The 19,364-nt window shown below is 43.6% G+C and overlaps 1 protein-coding gene across 1 annotated transcript in view; it reads left to right on the top strand.

Moving 5' to 3' along the window:
* nebl (nebulette) overlaps positions 1-19,364 on the top strand; it is a 146,693-nt gene that overhangs the window by 13,462 nt on the left and 113,867 nt on the right. The window contains exon 3 of the mRNA XM_083778164.1: positions 17,218-17,302. Within this exon, the coding sequence (XP_083634290.1) occupies positions 17,218-17,302 (85 nt within the window). The remainder of the gene's footprint in view (positions 1-17,217; positions 17,303-19,364) is intronic.

The following is a 19,364-nucleotide window of genomic DNA, read 5'->3' as shown; positions in this document are numbered from 1 at the left end:
ATCCTTCTCATCGGCCCTAACTCTCTCACTAGCTCCACCCAGAACTTCACCCTCAATATCGATGGCTCCACTGTTACTACCTCCCCCCACATCCGTAACCTTGGTGTCATATTTGACTCCACCCTCTCATTCCTCCCCCACATAAACCAGATCACCAGAACCGCCTTCTTCCACCTCAGGAATATCGCCCGCCTCCGGCCCTCTCTGTCTTTAACTGCCGCCGAAACCCTCATCCACGCATTCATCACATCCCGGATTGACTACTGCAACAGCATACTCAATGGCACAACCTCCAAAGTCCTCAACAAACTACAACACGTTCAAAACTACGCTGCCCGCCTGCTCACCAGTACACGCTCCAGAGACCACATCACACCCGTCCTCCACGACCTACACTGGCTTCCCGTCAAACAAAGAATTCACTACAAAATCCTGCTCACCACCTACAAAGCTCTCAATAACCTGGCTCCCCCCTACCTCTCCGATCTTCTTGAACCATATGTCCCCCCCCGCTCCCTCAGGTCCAGTGAAGCTAACCTCCTGAAGGTCCGCAAGGCCAAGTACCGTACCTGGGGGGACAGGGCCTTTTATGTTTCGGCCCCCAAACTCTGGAATGAACTCCCCAACCATCTCAGAGCTGCTCCCTCTCTCCTCTCTTTCAAAACCTCACTTAAAACCCACCTCTTCAGAATAGCCTTCCCCAGTTGAGGTCTCGTTTATCTTTTTATCCTTTTAACCCTGTATCTGTTATGTTTTAGCTTTGATCTTTTTTTTCTTAATAAAGTCTGTTCCTGGTGTTCCCATGTAAAGCGCTTTGGGTATTTAGAAAAGCGCTATATAAATCTGAGCTATTATTGTCTCCACCAGCCGAAGGCATGGGGAGAGTATGTTTTGCACTCCGTCCGTCCGTCCGTGTGTCCGTGTGTCCGTGTGTCCGTCCGTGACCAGCTAATCTCAGCCACCGTTAACCCGGTCGATGCCAAATTTTGCACACACACTCCCTGGATGCCAACCATGAACCTCTGCCCCAAACTTTCCAGAACGGCCTGTTATAGCGCCACCAGGAGGCCGCTTTGTGCAAAACAAGTTTTTGCACAGTACACCTACAGATTTTGTCCAAACATCACGCAAATTCGTACACAGTCTCTCTAGAGCCATTCAACGAAACCGGTCTTTCATATTTCCAGAACGGCCTGTTATAGCGCCACCAGGAGGCCGCTCCAGGAGGCCGCTTTGTGCAAAACAAGTTTTTGCACAGTACACCTACAGATTTTGTCCAAACATCACGCAAATTGGTACACAGTCTCTCTAGAGCCATTCAACGAAACCAGTCTTTCAGATTTCCAGAACGGCCTGTTATCGCGCCACCAGGAGGCCGCTTTGTGCACAAAACAACTTTTTGCACAGTACACCTACAGATTTTGTCCAAACATCACGCAAATTGGTACACAGTCTCTCTAGAGCCATTCAACAAAACCAGTCTTTCAGATTTCTCACACTCCATCCTGATTGGTTAAGATTGGCTTCCAAAGTTCACAGGAGTGCTCAGTTTCAAACAAAATGCTGCAAATCATGAACACATCGCGTGATTTCAGTGAAATTGTGCACCCACATTCCCACTAGGCAGAGGACGAAATGCCACATGAACAATTTCAACTCAGCCTCAAGGTGGCGCTATAACTGGCCGAAAAGTGTTTTTACCTCTAACTGCACGGATCTGTGGATAACTTTGTATGCCAACTCCCTAGAGGCCAAGGAAAAACCTTTGCCTGGAATTCTTCACATCTGCTCATCCTGGTGGAGACCTGTGCCCAGTAGGGCACTTTTTCTAGTTATTAATGTCATGTCATGTGGATGAGCATTGAGAGCATTATATTGCAAATGTCATGATCCCCATTCCCCAAATCAGCCCCATCAACCAAGAGTCTAAGACATTTTTGGAAAATTACATTATTAAGCATTGGAAGTGGAACACACGTTTTATTTCACTTTTAATAATATGTCCATTCATTTCACGTTATAATATTCACATATTGTCAGTATGGGGCCAGAGCCCCCTATGTGTCGTCCCTCAAATTGCAGATGGACAGAGAGAGGCTTCCGGACTCCGGAATTTTCTCCTGATTTGTCTCGCTAAAATAAGCCATTTTAGAATATCGGGGGCTGGGCAGGTGATCTCAGGTGCAGGGCGGCCTGAATGATGGACCAGGGTTGAGCAGGTGTAGTCTGGGGCACGGCCAGGATGCTGGGACGAGGCATTAGAGGTTGGCGTCTGTTGGGTGGGCCGGATGCTGGGACAAGACGACGTCTAGTGGCCGGCCTGGGGTCTCTGACGTGGCGTCATCAGGTGGTACCTGGTGACCCGAGACGAGACAGAGGAGGCGTCGTCTGGAGGGCAGAGGATTCTGGAGGCGACGCCGGGGAAGCTGCAGACTCAGGCAACGTCACGTTGTTGGATACGATTTAGTCTACGATTCCATGCTGTATTGATGTTCGTATACCATAGGAGAGATAACGGACAAATGTTGATCAAAATAACAATTCTTCTACGTTCTCTAATTGTGTAGACGTCTTGTGAATTAGGTAATGCAGTTGTTTAACAATAATTTAACTCTTGACAGTGTAAAATGAAACCAAATGGACCCTTACGGATCTCAAGAGTTAAAGATCAATAAAGGGTCAATTTGGATACCAACTCTCTCCTTAGCTGGGGACCACCTGGGACCCTGTCAAGGACTGGTTGAACCCTTGCTGCCTGAATTAAAGCTGCTATAAGCGATAATATGTCAACATTTTAATGACCTTTTTATTTTTTTGTATTCAGACAGCCAGCAATGGGTAGAACGCTCCCTCAAAAAATGTATTCTCTGTGACACATCTAGGGGCCGCAATCTGCATTCAAAGATGTTCCTAGAAGCTTTGTCATTCGTTGAAAGAAAACCTGGTCGCAATGACTAACCTCATGCAGACAGGCAAATCGACCAATGTCCTAGATTTGAACCTGGATGTGCGAGGCCAAATAATGTGTCTGAGGAAAATGTATTTTGAGCAGCATGTGTCATATACAGTATAATACGTCACAGGCTCATAATTAGTTTCACCCCCACGATCGAAGTATTTTATTAACATACCATGGAACATTTTATTTGATGTATTTGCAAGAATACCCTGTCATACACAGGCAGACATACCAACGTCGTGCCTAAACTCAGGCCACACACACACACACACACACACACACACACACACACACACACACACACACACACACACACACAGAGTACAGTGCCAGAAGCTATAGCTGCTCTGTGGGTGACCTTCCTTAGACAATGTGTAGCACAGTGAATAGACATGGTTAGGAGAATTTGTGTCTGAATTATTCACCACATTTCTGTGTATAGCCTACATTACCGCAAGCTGCTATAGAGGTGTATGAACAAGTATACCATCTGCCTATCAACCTACCTATCTACTGTATGGATCTAACACATTGACTTCCAAACACAACTTTCCTGACCTAATTGATAAAGACCTCTTCCTCCGACTTTCCAGAGTTATGTTTTATTACCGGTAGTTTTATCAGACATGGGCTCTGTTCTTCTTCCTTGTTTACGATCGTGATGGTGGAATATTTGTGGACCATATGACAAACGATCGCACTATTTTAAGGCATGCTGGGATGGTCTTTCAGATGAGTCCCAGGGACATTTTATGAGTCCCACTTCAGCAACGTTAGGACTCGGGAGTCATATTTTGCCATTGTTACAAATTGCAGCATTTAACTCCCATTTCATTTGATATGGTTATAATGTGGTTATATTCATGTAGAAAACAGAAGAAGAAATTATTATAACTAAAGCTAGCAAAATATCGCGATTATGTTTTTACGTGTATAATGTTTACTGTAGATGTTGAGTGCAGTAGCGCATCACGTGGATGCAGAGGTCGTTGTTTTATTGCGTCCCTTAACTATAAACTGCGTTTTGGGATGCAAAATGCACCCTATTTTAATCTCTGCATATACAGTATTAACACACACGCACACAGACAACTGTATGCCTGCTGCATATGCTCTCAATTGCATACTGTATGGCTTCATCTGCACATACACCAGTATTGGAACATTGTACTTGTAGTATACCAGTACTGTAATCCTACACTAGTAGAATGCCATTACTGTAATACTGTATTCATTTAACAGTATGCCAGTACATGTAGTACTGTATCGGTTTTACGTGAGCGCTAAATCCCACCAGAATGTCATGCTATGAATTTCATCAACACCTAACCAGGAAACTGGACCAAGGCCATACTGTACAGTGTACAACAAGAGCTAGTATACACACACACGCATGCACACAGTGGTGGAAAAATGTCACTCAAATGTTTTACTTAAGTAAAAGTATAAATACTGCAATGTAGATGCACTCCGTTACAAGTGGAAGTATTCAAAATGTATCATGTACTTTAAGTACAAAAAGTAAAAGTACTCAAATTGCAAAATGTCACACACACACCCCAGCGGATTCGACCGTTATTATACCATTAAATCGGCGTTATCATCCCGTTATCATCACCATCGACTGGGGCCAGTATGGCCATACTGGCATACTGGAATTTCCAACTCTTGTCGGCACATGGAAACTAGGGGCTACTAATATATACGATTCTATATACGATTTTTCAAAAATAGCAGACCTATACAAGCTCGTAGCGCGGCACTCGGTGCTGCGCTATTAGCTTGTAGATCTGCTATTTTTCAATTGCTAAAGTATAACGCAATGCTTAAAACACCAAAAGGGGTTCCCTCCCAGAATGGGTTAAAGAGGTCTCAGCGTCAGTGTGTGTCAGGCTACTGGGGTGTTTCAAACCAAATAACCACTCTGACATTATAGACAATGCTGAAGCTAAATTTGTCCCCACAATACGCCCATCGTACCACATTTTATGCACGGATACAAGTGCACACACGCACGCAGTCAGTCAGTCACGCACGCATCACACGCATGCACGCACGCACGCACTTACACACACACACACACACACACACACACGGCACACAAACAAACCTTTTAAACAGTCCCCAATGCACCGACACATCCTGTGTTTATGTTACTGCTGGGCTTAGAAAACACACTTACAATACCCCTGTGTGTGTGTGTGTGTGTGTGTGTGTGTGTGTGTGTGTGTGTGTGTGTGTGTGTGTTATATTTAGGAAGAAACCATGACACATTGTGAGCCTCCCATGGTCTGTTTACAGCGATGAAAGGCATCGATCTTTCTGTGTTGAGTTTGCATGTTCTCCCCGTGTCCCCTAGGGTAGGTATACCCTCACACAAAAAAACATGCAGTAATCCTGGTCTCTAAACTGCCTCCCCCTGGCCAGCCGGGGCGCCTGATGGAGTGGAAAGGAACTGGTTGGAATAACGTGTTCCTTCCACGCGCTACGTCCAACCGGGGAAACTCCCCCCTGTCAGGTGAAAAGTTTTGGACTCCTCATGCATTAAAGGAAGCATGAGGTCAGTACATTGCTCTCCCCAGGTTGCCAGAGGGAGTGTAGAGCCCAGGATTACAGTACATTAGATAATTGACACTTGGTGAAAAAATGGCTTGCAAAATTGTGTGATGAAAATTGAGAAAATAAAGAAACACTATGAAGTTTCCATGTGAACTATTCACCACCAGTGTACAGATCTTTTCTGTACCAAGCCTGTATTTCATGCTTGTCGCTGCCATGACACCTGCATTTCCAACTGTCCGTTAACCACGTAACACTGTATTATACTTTTGACACAAAAAACAATCGTGATTTCACGTTTTCAATTCAAATATCACTTATTTTTTTGTTTTGTTGTGATAATCCTCCCTACTATAGAGTGTGCCTCCCTGTCCCCAGTTTTACCCCTGGGGGTCAAAAAACCGTAGGTTTCATTTTTGGCTAGGTGGCCCAGTCTTCCACAAATCATGATTGAGCGGGGGCGGGCCTTGGTTGTGTGTGCTGTTGGCCTGTCGCGTGTCCCCGCAATGTCGTGTGTGTGCACATGTGCACATCTTGTTACCGGGGCGGACCGAGGGGTTTTCCAAATCACCTCAAATCACTGAATGCTCCTTTAATTAATCGTAACCGAGGCAAAAGTTTGAAATAATTGTGTCCTATCACCCAGCCCTACGTACTTACCTATGTACATACGGTACATGCATTCAGAAACTCTATGACAGTGGTGGAAAAAAGTACAAAAATGTTTTATTTAAAGGGCCTCCACCATGAATTTGACATTGTGTATTTTTACACCCCAAAAAGTGTCTGAATGGGTCCTCTCAGATTCTTCCCTAATATGAGATATATTTCAGAGACCAATTTTAATAGTCCTTCCCCCTTTAACGTTGCCCTTTAAGTTATTGTATGCATGTCTGGTCAGAGCCATATCTTATAGACGAGGTAAGCTATTGAGGGGGCAGCACTTGAGCGCTGTTCATGCAGCCTGAACTGAGACAACCTGGAGTTGGAAATACATTGTTTTCGGCGCAAATAAGAGCTATTTTAAGCATGTGTGCAACATGACAACTGTTTTAAAGTATTGTACAGGTAACAACTAAAGTCTCTTTAATGTTTATGTTGTACGATTACTACAAAACAAACTAAAATAAAGGGATTTAAGATCATTAAAGCTGGGCTGTTGCCCTGAGTCCAATGCATTTCTGTCTACTTCCGGTCCATTTGGTTGTCTCCAATCTCAATAGATGTAGGAGAGCCGCCATTGGACTGGCCCCATGAAGTGAACGCAGTTTGTATAACCTTGTCTATATCTAAGGCTCTGAGTCTGGTGAGCAGACTCTCCCCAGTCCCCACCTCCTCCCACTGTGGTCCAATGCCCCCCTCCCTCCACCCCTCCCACCGAGACTGAGGTGGGTGGGGATAAGTGGTGAGGAGGACTTGGGTGTGGACATTTTTGGTATTGCAGCTGAAATTGCTTGGAATAGCATCCTGAGAGAGGATGACAATGAATGATCTGAGTGGTTGTTTAGTTTAGTTTAGTTTAGTGTTGTTCAGTGGGTATAAAGAGGCATTAAAAGGGCAACATTTATATAATACACAGGGCTGCCATATTTCAGAAAATGTCAAGAGTGAGACTCTAGTGTCTTAATGTGTTCGACGCCGTCCGAAGGGCGGCGGCGAAAAAAATTGGCTTTTTTTAATGTCAATTTGGCCCGTTTTAACGTTGATATTTAACCTTAACACTGATGTCTTCACCTCCATGCCAGCTGCTCTCCCTGCACTGACAGCCTCCTCATGCTTAAAGTAGAAATTAAAAAGATATCTATCTATCTATCTATCTATCTATGCTCCTCAGACCCAGCCAGCCAGCCAGCAAGCCACACACATAGTACTCAGACCCAGCCAGCCAGCCAGCCACACACATAGTGCTCAGACCCAGCCAGCCAGCACGCCACACACATAGTGCTCAGACCCAGCCAGCCAGCAAGCCACACACATAGTGCTCAGACCCAGCCAGCCAGCAAGCCACACACATAGTGCTCAGACCCAGCCAGCCAGCAAGCCACACACAGTGCTCAGACCCAGCCAGCCACACACATAGCTCCGTAAGGGAGTGGTTGCACCACTCAAAAAATCTTCAAAAAACTGAAGAGGCTACTGGAGATTGGAGAACCTGATTTGGACATGATCTGATGCAGGACAGTGTCACTATGACAGAAAGAGAAGATGGGTCTGGCCACATTCATTCACCCCATAATCTCAGTGGAAATTGGGGAATATGTCAGAAAACTGGAATGTGGGAAAATTCCTTATTTTTACATTTTCTTAGTTCAAACAAACACATCTGTGGGCTCTCTCTCTCTATGAAGAGAAACAAGTCGCGATGCGGCCCCTCCCCCTTCACTTCACTTCACACACACACACACACACACACACACGACTTTGTCCCTATAATGTGCACGGGCTATGGCAGTGTAATGGCACCGTTCCACTTCCTCATATCACGCAAGAGACGCCACACACCAGTATAGAAGAGAGATAGTCACAGGTCACTTACTCACTTGTTGTAACTTGTGGGGGCTATATTGTCATTTCCATGCGTCACACAGTCAGGGACCCTGCTGTTTACCCTCCTGCATATATCAGCGCTGCGTGCGTTATTACGCGGCGGAGCCGCAGAGAAAATTGTTATTTATCATTATAATGCGTGTGAAATGGCATGTGTGGCGTGGTGCGTGGTAAAGGGTTAAATTGCGTGACTGTCAAACTCAAAGGGTGAGACATGGCAGCTCTGTAATACATTTGATTTTAAATTCATGGTGGAGCTCCTTTAAGGAAGTGTTAATACTGCAATGTAGAAATACTGTGTTACAGAGGCTCCAGAAGTCCTTACCTTACACACACACACACACACACACACAAGCCTGTTTAGTTTTGCAGAGTTTTACTTCAACAGTTCCTGTTGCTAATGGCAACTGTTGACGCTTTGTTCATTTTGCTGCAACCCAATCCTGGGAGACAAAGCCTGGCTCTGTAGGACGACACACTCTCGCATGCACGCATGCACAAACACATGCACGGACATACACACACACATGCACGCACATATTCAGCCAAGGTAGTTTATGTTGACGGAATTAATAACTGTTTGGATGTAGTTACAGTACTACTCTGTCCTCGATTCAGGGCTCACATTTTTCCCATGATACATTTTGCGACACTGAGACACGCAAACGTATCTCAACAGCTTTATGAATGTAGTTTGTATTGACGTATAGCAAATGTCTGATTGCTTTTTAGTTTACTAGCAATTTCCGTTGCTTAGTTTTTATTTATTAGTCCTTATTGGTCGCGTTACTAAACGTTCCTGTTCTCCCTTTGAGCTTCTTCAGTAGTGGGTACTGTATTTATGAGCATTGTATGTCTGTCCTGTTTTTTGTTGTGTATTTCTTTGTTACTGGCAGAGCTGTGTCACTTATTTTTCCTCTTGTCTTGGCCAGTTCACACTTGTAAAAGAGACTTCAGTCTCAATGTGGTTTTTACTGGTTAAATAAAGGTTAAATAAAAAAAGAAATTGTACAAAGGATTGCTGATTCAGTAGGCAGATCTACAAGCGTACGTGTTACCGATGCAACACATTCTCAATTTCTCTCACATTGTGAGCTTGTACATTGCAGTGGTGTAAAGTAAAAGTAACATTTACACAAGTACTGTACTTAAGGACACATTTTAGGTAATTGTATACTTTACTGGAGTATTTCCAATACTTTTACTACTACTCCACTACATCTCAGAGGGCATTGCAGTATTGGTACTTTTACTTGAGTAAAACATGCGAGTACTTTTTTCCACCACCAGTACGTTGATTATTTTCTCTGTTAGGGATGGAGCTCAAACCCCGAGCCCATTACAAACTCCATAACAAATGTATTGAGAGTCAGACCTGGTAGCCTGTTAGCAACAACCTGTCTAAAACAAGCAAGACAAGAGGCGATCAAGAAGTAAATCTAATCACCCGCTCTTGCACAAACATGTCAGTTTAAAAGTGTATTGATACCTGCCCATCTTCTCTTAATTATATAATAATGGTGGTCAGCCACAAACTACAGAATCCAAAAGAAAGTAGCACATCTCTAAAAATGTTTTACAGGTGCTGAACAAAACGATGTGTACAGGAGAAAAAAGGAATGCAGTCTGCACACTGTTTAGCAGCGCCCAGAGGTAGTTGTATTAGGATGACTTAAGGCTCATACAAACGGTGATGGGTTATCACCGTTTTAGGTGATAGCTTATCACCTAAAACGGTGATAAAGAGTTGAGGCCATCATACTCGCGGTGATTTCCTTAAGGATTGACCCCGCCTCCCTGTGGTTTACCCAACTTCTAGACCAATCAGTGAACGGGGTGATAGCTCCAGAGTGAAAAGACTTGTCTGATAGTAAAAACAGAGAGATGGGTCTGTGTCCGCGGTGATAGCTGATCATCACCGCGACTGACGTAATGGTGTAGTTTTCCAACCCTTTAAAAACTACACCGCGGTGATAACCTATCACCAATAACTGGAGTATGTATGAGCCTTCAGGATGACAACGTTTCGACCCCAACGTCATTCCACAAAATAATTGGAAAAAGCTCAATAGTGAGCTCGATATATATACGCCCGGATCAATAAGCAGGATCCTGTCCTGACGTCACTCACTCGATCCCTGGTTCCAAAGTGTTTGAGGAGGTTTTTCTCTATGGAGAATAACATGGGATCATCTTAAAATCGTCTCATATAAGAATTGTGGTCTAAAAATAAAACACAATAAAACACTCTCTCTCATTAGCAGGCAACAGTGCAGCACTAATACTATCTCTCTCTCGGTTTCTGGCACAACAGCGCCCCTACTGGTACTCATAGTCATTGGCTCATTAACCAACGTCACATACTGTAGCACCTACAGCAATGTCCGTGTTCACCTAGGAACATTGCTGTTCCTTGGAGTGGTTGCACCACTCAAAAAACTGTCTCTGCGATATTGTCGAGGAGGTGTCTCTGTATCGTTTACGATAGTCAGTCAGTCATATTTCATACAGTCTGTTCTATAGCGAAAATGTAACTATATGTTACTGTGCGTGTATCGTTATGTGCAGGTGAGAGTAGAAGTCGAGAGAGAGAGAGAGAGAGAGTGCGTGGGAGAGAGGGCGAACGAGAGAGAAAACGGGTGTGTGGGAGATAACGAGAGGGAGAGAGACTCGAGTCAGAACAATAGTCACTCTATCTACTGTTATTAAATGTGTGAAAAACCCACCGCTGCATTTCCATTCCTCCTTTTGAAGAACATCCCTGGTTCTTACGTCAGCACAGACCCAGCAGTTCCCGTGTGTGTGTGTGTGTGTGTGTGTGTGTGTGTGTGTGTGTGTGTGTGTGTGTGTGTGTGTGTGTGTGTGTGTGTGTGTGTGTGTGTGTGTGTGTGTGTGTGTGTGTGTGTGTGTGTGTGTGTGTGTGTGTGTGTGTGTGTGTGTGTGTGTGTGTGTGTGTGTGTGTGTGTGTGTGTGCGCGTGTGTGCGTGTGTGTGTGTGTGTGTGTGTGTGCGTGCGTGCGTGCGTGCGTGCGAGTGTGCCTGCGCATGTGCGTGTGCGTTGCAAGTGGAAAATACCCAGCAGAACCCATGGCCCTATAGGTGGGCGGCCATCTGCCTCGACCGCTCAGGTTGAGAGAGCAACCAATGATAACTACTGTATATGGTGTATATCAGTGGTTCCCAAAGTGGGGTCCGGGGACCCCAGATGTCCTTGAGGGAGTTCCAGGGGGTCCCCAGCTAAATGATAGTTAGGAACCAAATAGACCCTTATGGGTCTGTATACCCTGTAACTCTGAGAGTGTACAAATGGAACCAAATGGATCCTTAAATGGGTCTGTAACTCAGAGAGTGTACAAATGGAACCACATTTGGTTTCATTTGTACACTGAGTTAAATTAACAATGATTTTACAATATAAATTGGGGGTCCCAGAGATAGAAAGGCCATTAAATGGGGGTCCGTAGACTAATGCATGTCAAAATGGGGGTTCTTGAAATGAAACCGGTTGAGAATCACTGCTAGAGCCGTAAAGCAGTCTACTATAATCTTAATAACAATGTCGCCAATACTGCAATACTGCACAAGTAGCAATACTGCAATGTGGAAATACTCTGTTACAAAGTCAAAGTCTGGACTTCAACATTGACTTGAGTAAGAGTACGAAAGTATATTGGCATCGAAATATACATTTTATACTTTTCAATAACTTACTTTAATTATACAGAAGGTCCCATTTCCCAAGTTTTCAAATGTATAACATGTCGCATCGCGACGCATTTTATATTTTCAAATAGCCAAAGTAATCTTTTTAATAGTAATCCCTCTCTACAAAGTAACTACTGTAGTAGTAACTATTAACTAAAGTTTTCAAATAATTGTAGTGAAGTAAAACTACAATATTTGCCTCTGAGATGTAGTGAGGTGCTCCAGTAGCATGCGCGTGTGACCACACACACACCCACGTTCATATTTCTCTCTTTGTCTACATGTATCTTTATCTTTCTTGTTTGTCTCTATCCCCTCTTGACCTCTATTTTTTCCACTATTCTCTCTGTTCTGCTCTATTTCTCCCTCCAACTGTTTTCTGCTTTTATCATTCTGTACTTGTGCTTCCCTCCATATTTCTTTGACTAATGGGTTAAACCATTAAATGTCACCTCATGTTAACTTACAACTATATGAAGCTTCAGCGACTGCTATCAAGTTGCCTTCATAAGCAAGGCATATTTAACTCAACTCAAGTCATTGACCAACAGTATAAGACTGTGCTTCAAATGGTCAGTTCACAAACAGTAGACTGTGGTTGTACTGGTCATCTCCCAGTGACCAACAGTAGACTGTGGTTGTACTGGTCAGCTCACAATGACCCACGCCAAATTGCGCGTTTGGCAGTGAAATAATTAAGTACTGTACTTAAGTAAATGTACTTAGTTACGTGTTTGCAGAGACCGTGTGCTCTAGAATGAGGGCAGTAAAGGTCATACAATATAAAGGAGTTATGGGAGGCTGCTTCCTGCTTCAGAAGGTTATTATTGTTCACGGAGGTCGTTCTCGGCGTGACATTTCGCTGACGACAGGCCTGTTTAGGCTACACTTGTTTCATCGCGGCTTGATCCTAATAAAACCTTCTTTGACCTTTGCACTCCTGTCTGGCTCCAAAACTACGGAAGGAACTTCCCATTGCAATCAAAACAGACCTGCAGACTCACTCCCAATCTTCTGCCGTTTGGTCTGAAACCTCAACTCTTCAGACTCCATCTTAACCCGTAGCACTTGCCGTAGCACTTGCACAAGCCTTGACAACCGTACAGACGTATGCAAAGGCTAAATTAGATAGAATTGTATGTAGATATCACACTCTATATTGCAGGGGTTTTCAACTGGTGGCCCGTGGGCCAAATGCGGCCCGTGGGGTGCCCCATTGTGGCCCCTGGAACCTATTTTCTTTTTTTGGGGGGGCTAATGAAAGTTGCAGGTATGGTGTGTGCGATATGAAGTGTGTGATTACCTATGACAGTAATCCTTAATCATATTTTACAACATATTCAAAGGGCTTTTGGAGAAAAATGAGACACTTTAGACTACTAGAGAACTGCAGAGGCGTGTGTGTGTGCTTGCGTGTGTCCAGCTGGTGCTCGTTGACGCTCGTTAACACGATCCATATGAGAAGTATACCTGTCCTATACATTAATGACGCTGAGTGACGAGCAGGCTCGTCTTAAGGCGTTTGATATCGCTATAACATTGCCTCGCTGTGTTTCATTTTTGGAACGGCCCCACCCACACTGCTTTTGTTTCTCAATAGCCATTAGCTTTTTTCTCAGAAACTAAAGCGCTGTCTGTGGTGTTGAACAGATCGGCGATGAGTGATGTAAATGCAGTGCGTTTTGCGTCCCAAAACGCACTTTATAGTTTTGGGACGCATTACACCATCAACCTCGGCGTCCATGGGATGCACTACTGTACTCTGACCGGCGCCCACAGCAGTTCATTTTACTGTTTTTCCTCTGCGCAATTTTCCAGTCATTAGGTAACCTTCCCCAAACGTCTCGCGCAGACTTGTATTGTATGTATTGCAGTTGCCATTTGCCAAGTGGTTTGATTATATTTATTTTGCCTCCTCCCTCCTCCTCCGCTCCATGCACGCACTGACAAGCTCTCACTCACTGACACTCGGCCCGGCTGGCGCGGTGCTTCAGTTCAGGATTATTCACACAGACAGAGCCCGTGTGTTAAGACCAACGTGACTCGTCTTCATGGATATAAACTCACGAAACAACACCACGCAACAGCAAAGACTGCAGGACTCCTCCACCATTTACCAAGCTATCGTCTGCTACGTTAGTTGACAGAGTAAATTGTCCGTATTAGCCGTGGCCAACACTGGCCACGGCTAATATCGCTAGCCAAACGCTAGTAGCCAAGCACCAGAGCGCGCTCACTGTACACCGCTCACTGTACATCACTGTATGCTCGCTTAATAATAATTTCTGTATCAATGCGGACATAACGTGGTAAATGTTCATAAGCACACAATTGTACAAAATGCTTTTTACACTTGACTTATCTCCAGAGTCCTCAGTCCTGCACCCCCACAATGCCATATGCCAGTCTAGCCTTAACATCTACATTTATATGTTATTCAATATATTACTTTAGCACAAAATAATCTTTTCTAAACCAAGCCCTCATTCAAAAGTTATGTAAGTAAGTAAAATGAAATGTTATTTATAAAGCACCTTTAGAAACAAAGTTAGAAGGTGCTGAACAATTTGCACAGTATAAACAATAGAAGAAAACAAGGAACATAGCAATCACAGTTGTGACAATATCAGAACAAAAACAAACAAGGCAGAACAGAAACATAGGGCTATACAAATGAATGTAGGCTCTCTGTCATTGTATTTTCTGTGAATTAACTCAGTTTAATCCAGTGAGCCATTTTAATTTGAAGGACCCCCAAATTAAATGTATATGAATTAGCCTAGGGTGACAGGGTCCCAGGCCATTTCATTATGATTTTCATCTCTGCACTGGGACCCCATGTTACAGACATGTTTACAATATTTTACAACAGTAGCTACTTATATTTTGTTATTTAAAGCTGTGATTCTTTATTTAAGAAGCACTGTTCTGAACCAATGTTCGTCTTTAAATAAAAATCACACCAGTGTGAACCAAGTGGTGCAACTCCCGTGCGTCCAGCAGGTGGCAGCCATGTCACATACTTCTCTCGTTCCATGCTCACACAGACAGACACACACACAAACAAACACGTGCAAGGCATTGTAAGCTGGACGTAGAAGTGGTTTGCACCACTTAAAAAAATATGTAATCATCCTTAACCTAAAATAATGATGACCGGGGACTTAAAATCATTGTTTTAATTGATGGCCTTCATGCCCTGGCACTTGGCCTTGTGCCCTCAAAAAGTTGACCACTAAAGGCCAAGTGGATCGGGTGATCGGAAAACGGCTCCGATCACATGATTTTCAAAAGAACGGAATCGGGGAAAAATATCAGATTTTTAATTGTCTAATGTAAATCTCAAAGAAAGATGTATAAGCAATGAGATTTTGTAAAAACTGTTGTGTTTATGCTAGTTGTTTTCCTTCTGGTCAGAGTTCATCAAACAATCACACTCGGAGGCATGTAAGACACATGATGAAAACAAAGGAAATGCAACCCCCGCTATGCATGATGGCATAGGTGTCTGTAGTAGGCTACTCTCTCTGAATGAGAGGGATACTTTTTAAGAGTATTAACTTGACTTCAGTTCTATAAGCTGTAGAACTGTATTCACTCTGATTAACCAATACATCATTATTTTGCTTCCATGCTTTCATTCTAATAAAAGTATAGTCACATTTTGCCTTTCAATAATTGATAAGGAAAAAGATACGCCCGCACACTGATTATCTGCTCGGTACATGAGTTAAAGTATATATAGACATATATTATCCTGCGCTTTACTGTACACAAATGTATTATATATACATAAATATTTGTGTTTTTGATCACAAAATGCATTTTGAAAACCCACTAATTGTCCCTGTGCGTCCTAAGCGTGCACGCTGTGTGGCCCCCCCACACACAATCATTCTACAGTTTTGTAATCTACTTTAGTTATAGTGTATACTCATAGCTTTACTGTACAGTTTTTCTACTGTTAGACAGACGCTATAGGTTCTTCCTTATGATATTGTATTGCCATGTGTTCTTGCTTACTGTAAATCGCTCTGGATTAAGAACATCTGCTAAATGCCTAAATTGTAAATTGACGATGAGATCGCACTTAAGATCCTGTTAGGAGTGAGTACGGATGAGGACCCAAATGCAGGCGACAGCAGGCAGAGCAATAAACTTAGAAGGATTTATTAAATAAACTGAGGTTAGGGCAAAGAAGGCCGGAAACATCACAGAAAACATACAGCAACTCACACAACAGGGAACTACGAACCAACAAGAACGCAAGGCAAACACAGGATTTAAATACACAGGATAACAGGGCACAGGTGGAACCAAAATACAATCAACACTAGGATAGGCCGGGGGACTAAAAGGACACAGGTGGAAACACTGACAAATTACAAGGTAGGTTAGACAAGGTAACTAACAGTTACTAGGAAGACAGGAACACTAGGAACAATACTACAAAATAAGATACACAAAACCAGGGCAACAACAGAGTAACAGAAAACCAAAACCAAAGAGTAACAGTCAGGAACACATGAGCAAAAACATACAAAATATACTGAAATCAGTGAAATGACAGAAATACATATTAAAGTCCAAAATCTAAATAAGGACAGTCAAAGTTCACGGTCCGAGGAGCGGACCGTGACTAACCTCGCTTCACCAGGCTTTCCACCACCTTGGGGGAAAGCCTGGTCTCTGTTTCAAAAGTCTGTATGATCCTGTCGGGAGTGGATGATATCGTTACGTCATGTTGTATAGTATTGTTTTGTAGTCGACAGGCAGGAACAACAGGCGGCAACTTTATGGAGGGAAAAGGAAGTTTCCTTCCTTTTCCCTCAATAAAAGCTCTTGTAGCCTGTAGCTTTTATTGAGAAAAAAGGAAGGAACCTTCATATACCCTAAATGAAATGGTGCCCAGGCTAGACCGTGACAGATCCTCACGTTTAGACAAGCATGTTTCTTGTCTAAACTGTTTTGACGGTGTTTGCGCGTGCGTACTGCGTGCCATGCACTGTGTGTAATTTACTTTCTATCCTCTCTCTCCGAGTCTCCAGACATCCTAAAACATATTTCTCTCCTCTCTCTCTTTCAAGTCATTGTAAAACATATTTCTCTCCTCTCTCCCTGCAGACATCCTAAAACATATTTCTCTCCTCTCTCTCCCTGCAGACATCCTAAAACATATTTCTCTCCTCTCTCTCTCTCAAGTCATTGTAAAACATCTTTCTCTCCTATCTCTCTCTCTCAAGTCATTGTACAACATCTTTCTTTCCTCTCTCTCTCTCTCTCAAGTCATTGTACAACATCTTTCTTTCCTCTCTCTCTCTCTCTCTCTCTCAAGTCATTGTAAAACATCTTTCTCTCCTGTCCCTCCAGACATCCTAAAACATCTTTCTCTCCTCTCTCTCTCTCTCAAGTCATTGTAAAACATCTTTCTCTCCTCTCTCTCTCCAGACATTATCCTAAGACAACTTTCACCATTGTGGCCGACACTCCGGAGAACCTGAGACTGAGGCAGCAGAGTGAACTACAGAGCCAGGTGTGCACACACACACACACACACACACACACACACACTTTGACATAGTGGGGGGGGGGGGGCGTGTGTGCGTGTAGTGCACTATCCACGCATGATAACAGCATCCTAAGGTTAGCAACTAATGTGTTGTATGGAGAGTATAGGTTGCTACCTTCAGGAACGAGATATGGTGTACCAGCATACAATAAGGTCAGACTAAAGAGGACCTTTCTCCACCAGTCGACCTTGAGGCTTAATCAGGAGTTGTAGTAGCCACAGGGTAATCTAAGCGGTGGATATTGCTCTTGTCTTCATGTCTTTATGTATGTAAATTATACATACATTTATTAATGTAAATTATCATATCATATCATATATATCCTCCCCCACATGGACATTATTTATCAGTGACTGATTGCTTGGCGTTTTGGATGGATGCAGGATGGTGCGGCATGAACATTCCCCAAACTACGGAGCACACACACACACACACACACACACACACACACACACACACACACACACAGGGAAGGAGGGACTTGTAATCCCTGCAAAGCTGATGAGAAGTCATGACAAAACAGGAATTTAGGAATGTGTAGTGGTAGCCTATGTTCAATGATACGAAAAAACAATATCACGCTGAACTGTGTGTGTGTGTGTGTGTGTGTGTGTGTGTGTGTGTGTGTGTGTGTGTGTGTGTGTGTGTGTGTGTGTGTGTGTGTGTGTGTGTGTGTGTGTGTGTGTGTGTGTGTGTGTGTGTGTGTGTGTGTGTGTGTGTGTGTGTGTGTGTGTGTGTGTGCGTGCGTGCGTGCACGCATTTCGCACTGGCACAAAAAGACAGATGTCCACTCTGTGGTCTACCAAAGGTGCCATGCTGTTAAGGTTTTTGTTTATTTCTGCTTGCGTGCATGCATATGTGCGTGTAGACCCCATTTCGGGTCAACAGATGATGTTATAATGGTTGCCAAGGCTTCTAACATGAACCCAAAGCAAAACAAAAGAAGGAAAAAAAAAACTAGCAATAATTTATTCATAACAAACAACCATTCTTGTGCCAAACAATGTAATTTCTCAGCAAGATTTAGGAGGATGGAGGCCAAAACAACACACATACGCAGCAACACACAGACATAGGACACAACCTGCTTAACCAAATTAACCCTATAGTGTCCCTATTCTGTGGTGAACCTTTAGCGAAAATAGCAAGATTAATAAGCTCACATTCTCACATTTTTACAGAATTCTCTGAGAAGAGATTTCTTGTATAGGGAGAGTTATCAGAAATATTTTCACTACTTTTGTGCAACGCTGTTGGATGATGACGTAGGCCAGTCTGGCGTTCATTTACCCAAAAAACTGAAATATGGAGATCTGCCTGACGATTCTTATAATTATGTTCAGTACAGTATGCAATGGTGGAATGAAATATGAGCGTGTGCCGTGCGTGCATGTATTGACACACTAATGCCCATATACGTTATGTACTACCAGTAAGACGCCCTTCAGGTCGCGTTGGCAGAGGGCAGACTGTTGGGCGAGCGCTGGCTCACAGACGTGTGTCTGTGTCTAGGGAGGTTTTCACAACAGTAAAAGTTTGTGTCTGTGCCTACGGAGGTTTCCCCAACAGTAAAAGTGTGCGTCTGTGTCTAGGGAGGTTTCCCCAACAGTAAAAGTCTGTGACTGTGTCTAGGGAGGTTTTCACAACAGTAAAAGTGTGCGTCTGTGTCTACGGAGGTTTTCACAACAGTAAAAGTGTGCGTCTGTGTCTACGGACGTTTTCACAACAGTAAACGTGTGTAGATTTTAGCGATCCCGTTTTATATCATCATAGACGTCCCCAGACGTCATGGGCTTCCTACGGGGCTACTTCTTTCTCTTATTTGACCTTTCTGATCACATTTCTGATCCCTACGGGGCTACTTCTCAAGACGTGTGGGAACATGTTGGCACACAAAGTGTTAAGAAATCACTCCCCAGAGCTGGACAGTATCTTCAATTAGCACGCTGTGTGAAAGTACTGGCGCCAGGAGGGAGCCTAACAGTGACGTTGTCCCCTTCCAGGTGTCACTGGGGTCAACTCACT

Source organism: Protomyctophum parallelum (genome assembly GCF_964188405.1).
Source record: "Protomyctophum parallelum genome assembly, chromosome: 12".
Classification (NCBI taxonomy): Eukaryota; Metazoa; Chordata; class Actinopteri; order Myctophiformes; family Myctophidae; genus Protomyctophum; species Protomyctophum parallelum.
The sequence above is the reverse complement of the archived record's forward strand: the minus strand, read 5'-3'. Positions and strand labels throughout refer to the sequence as shown.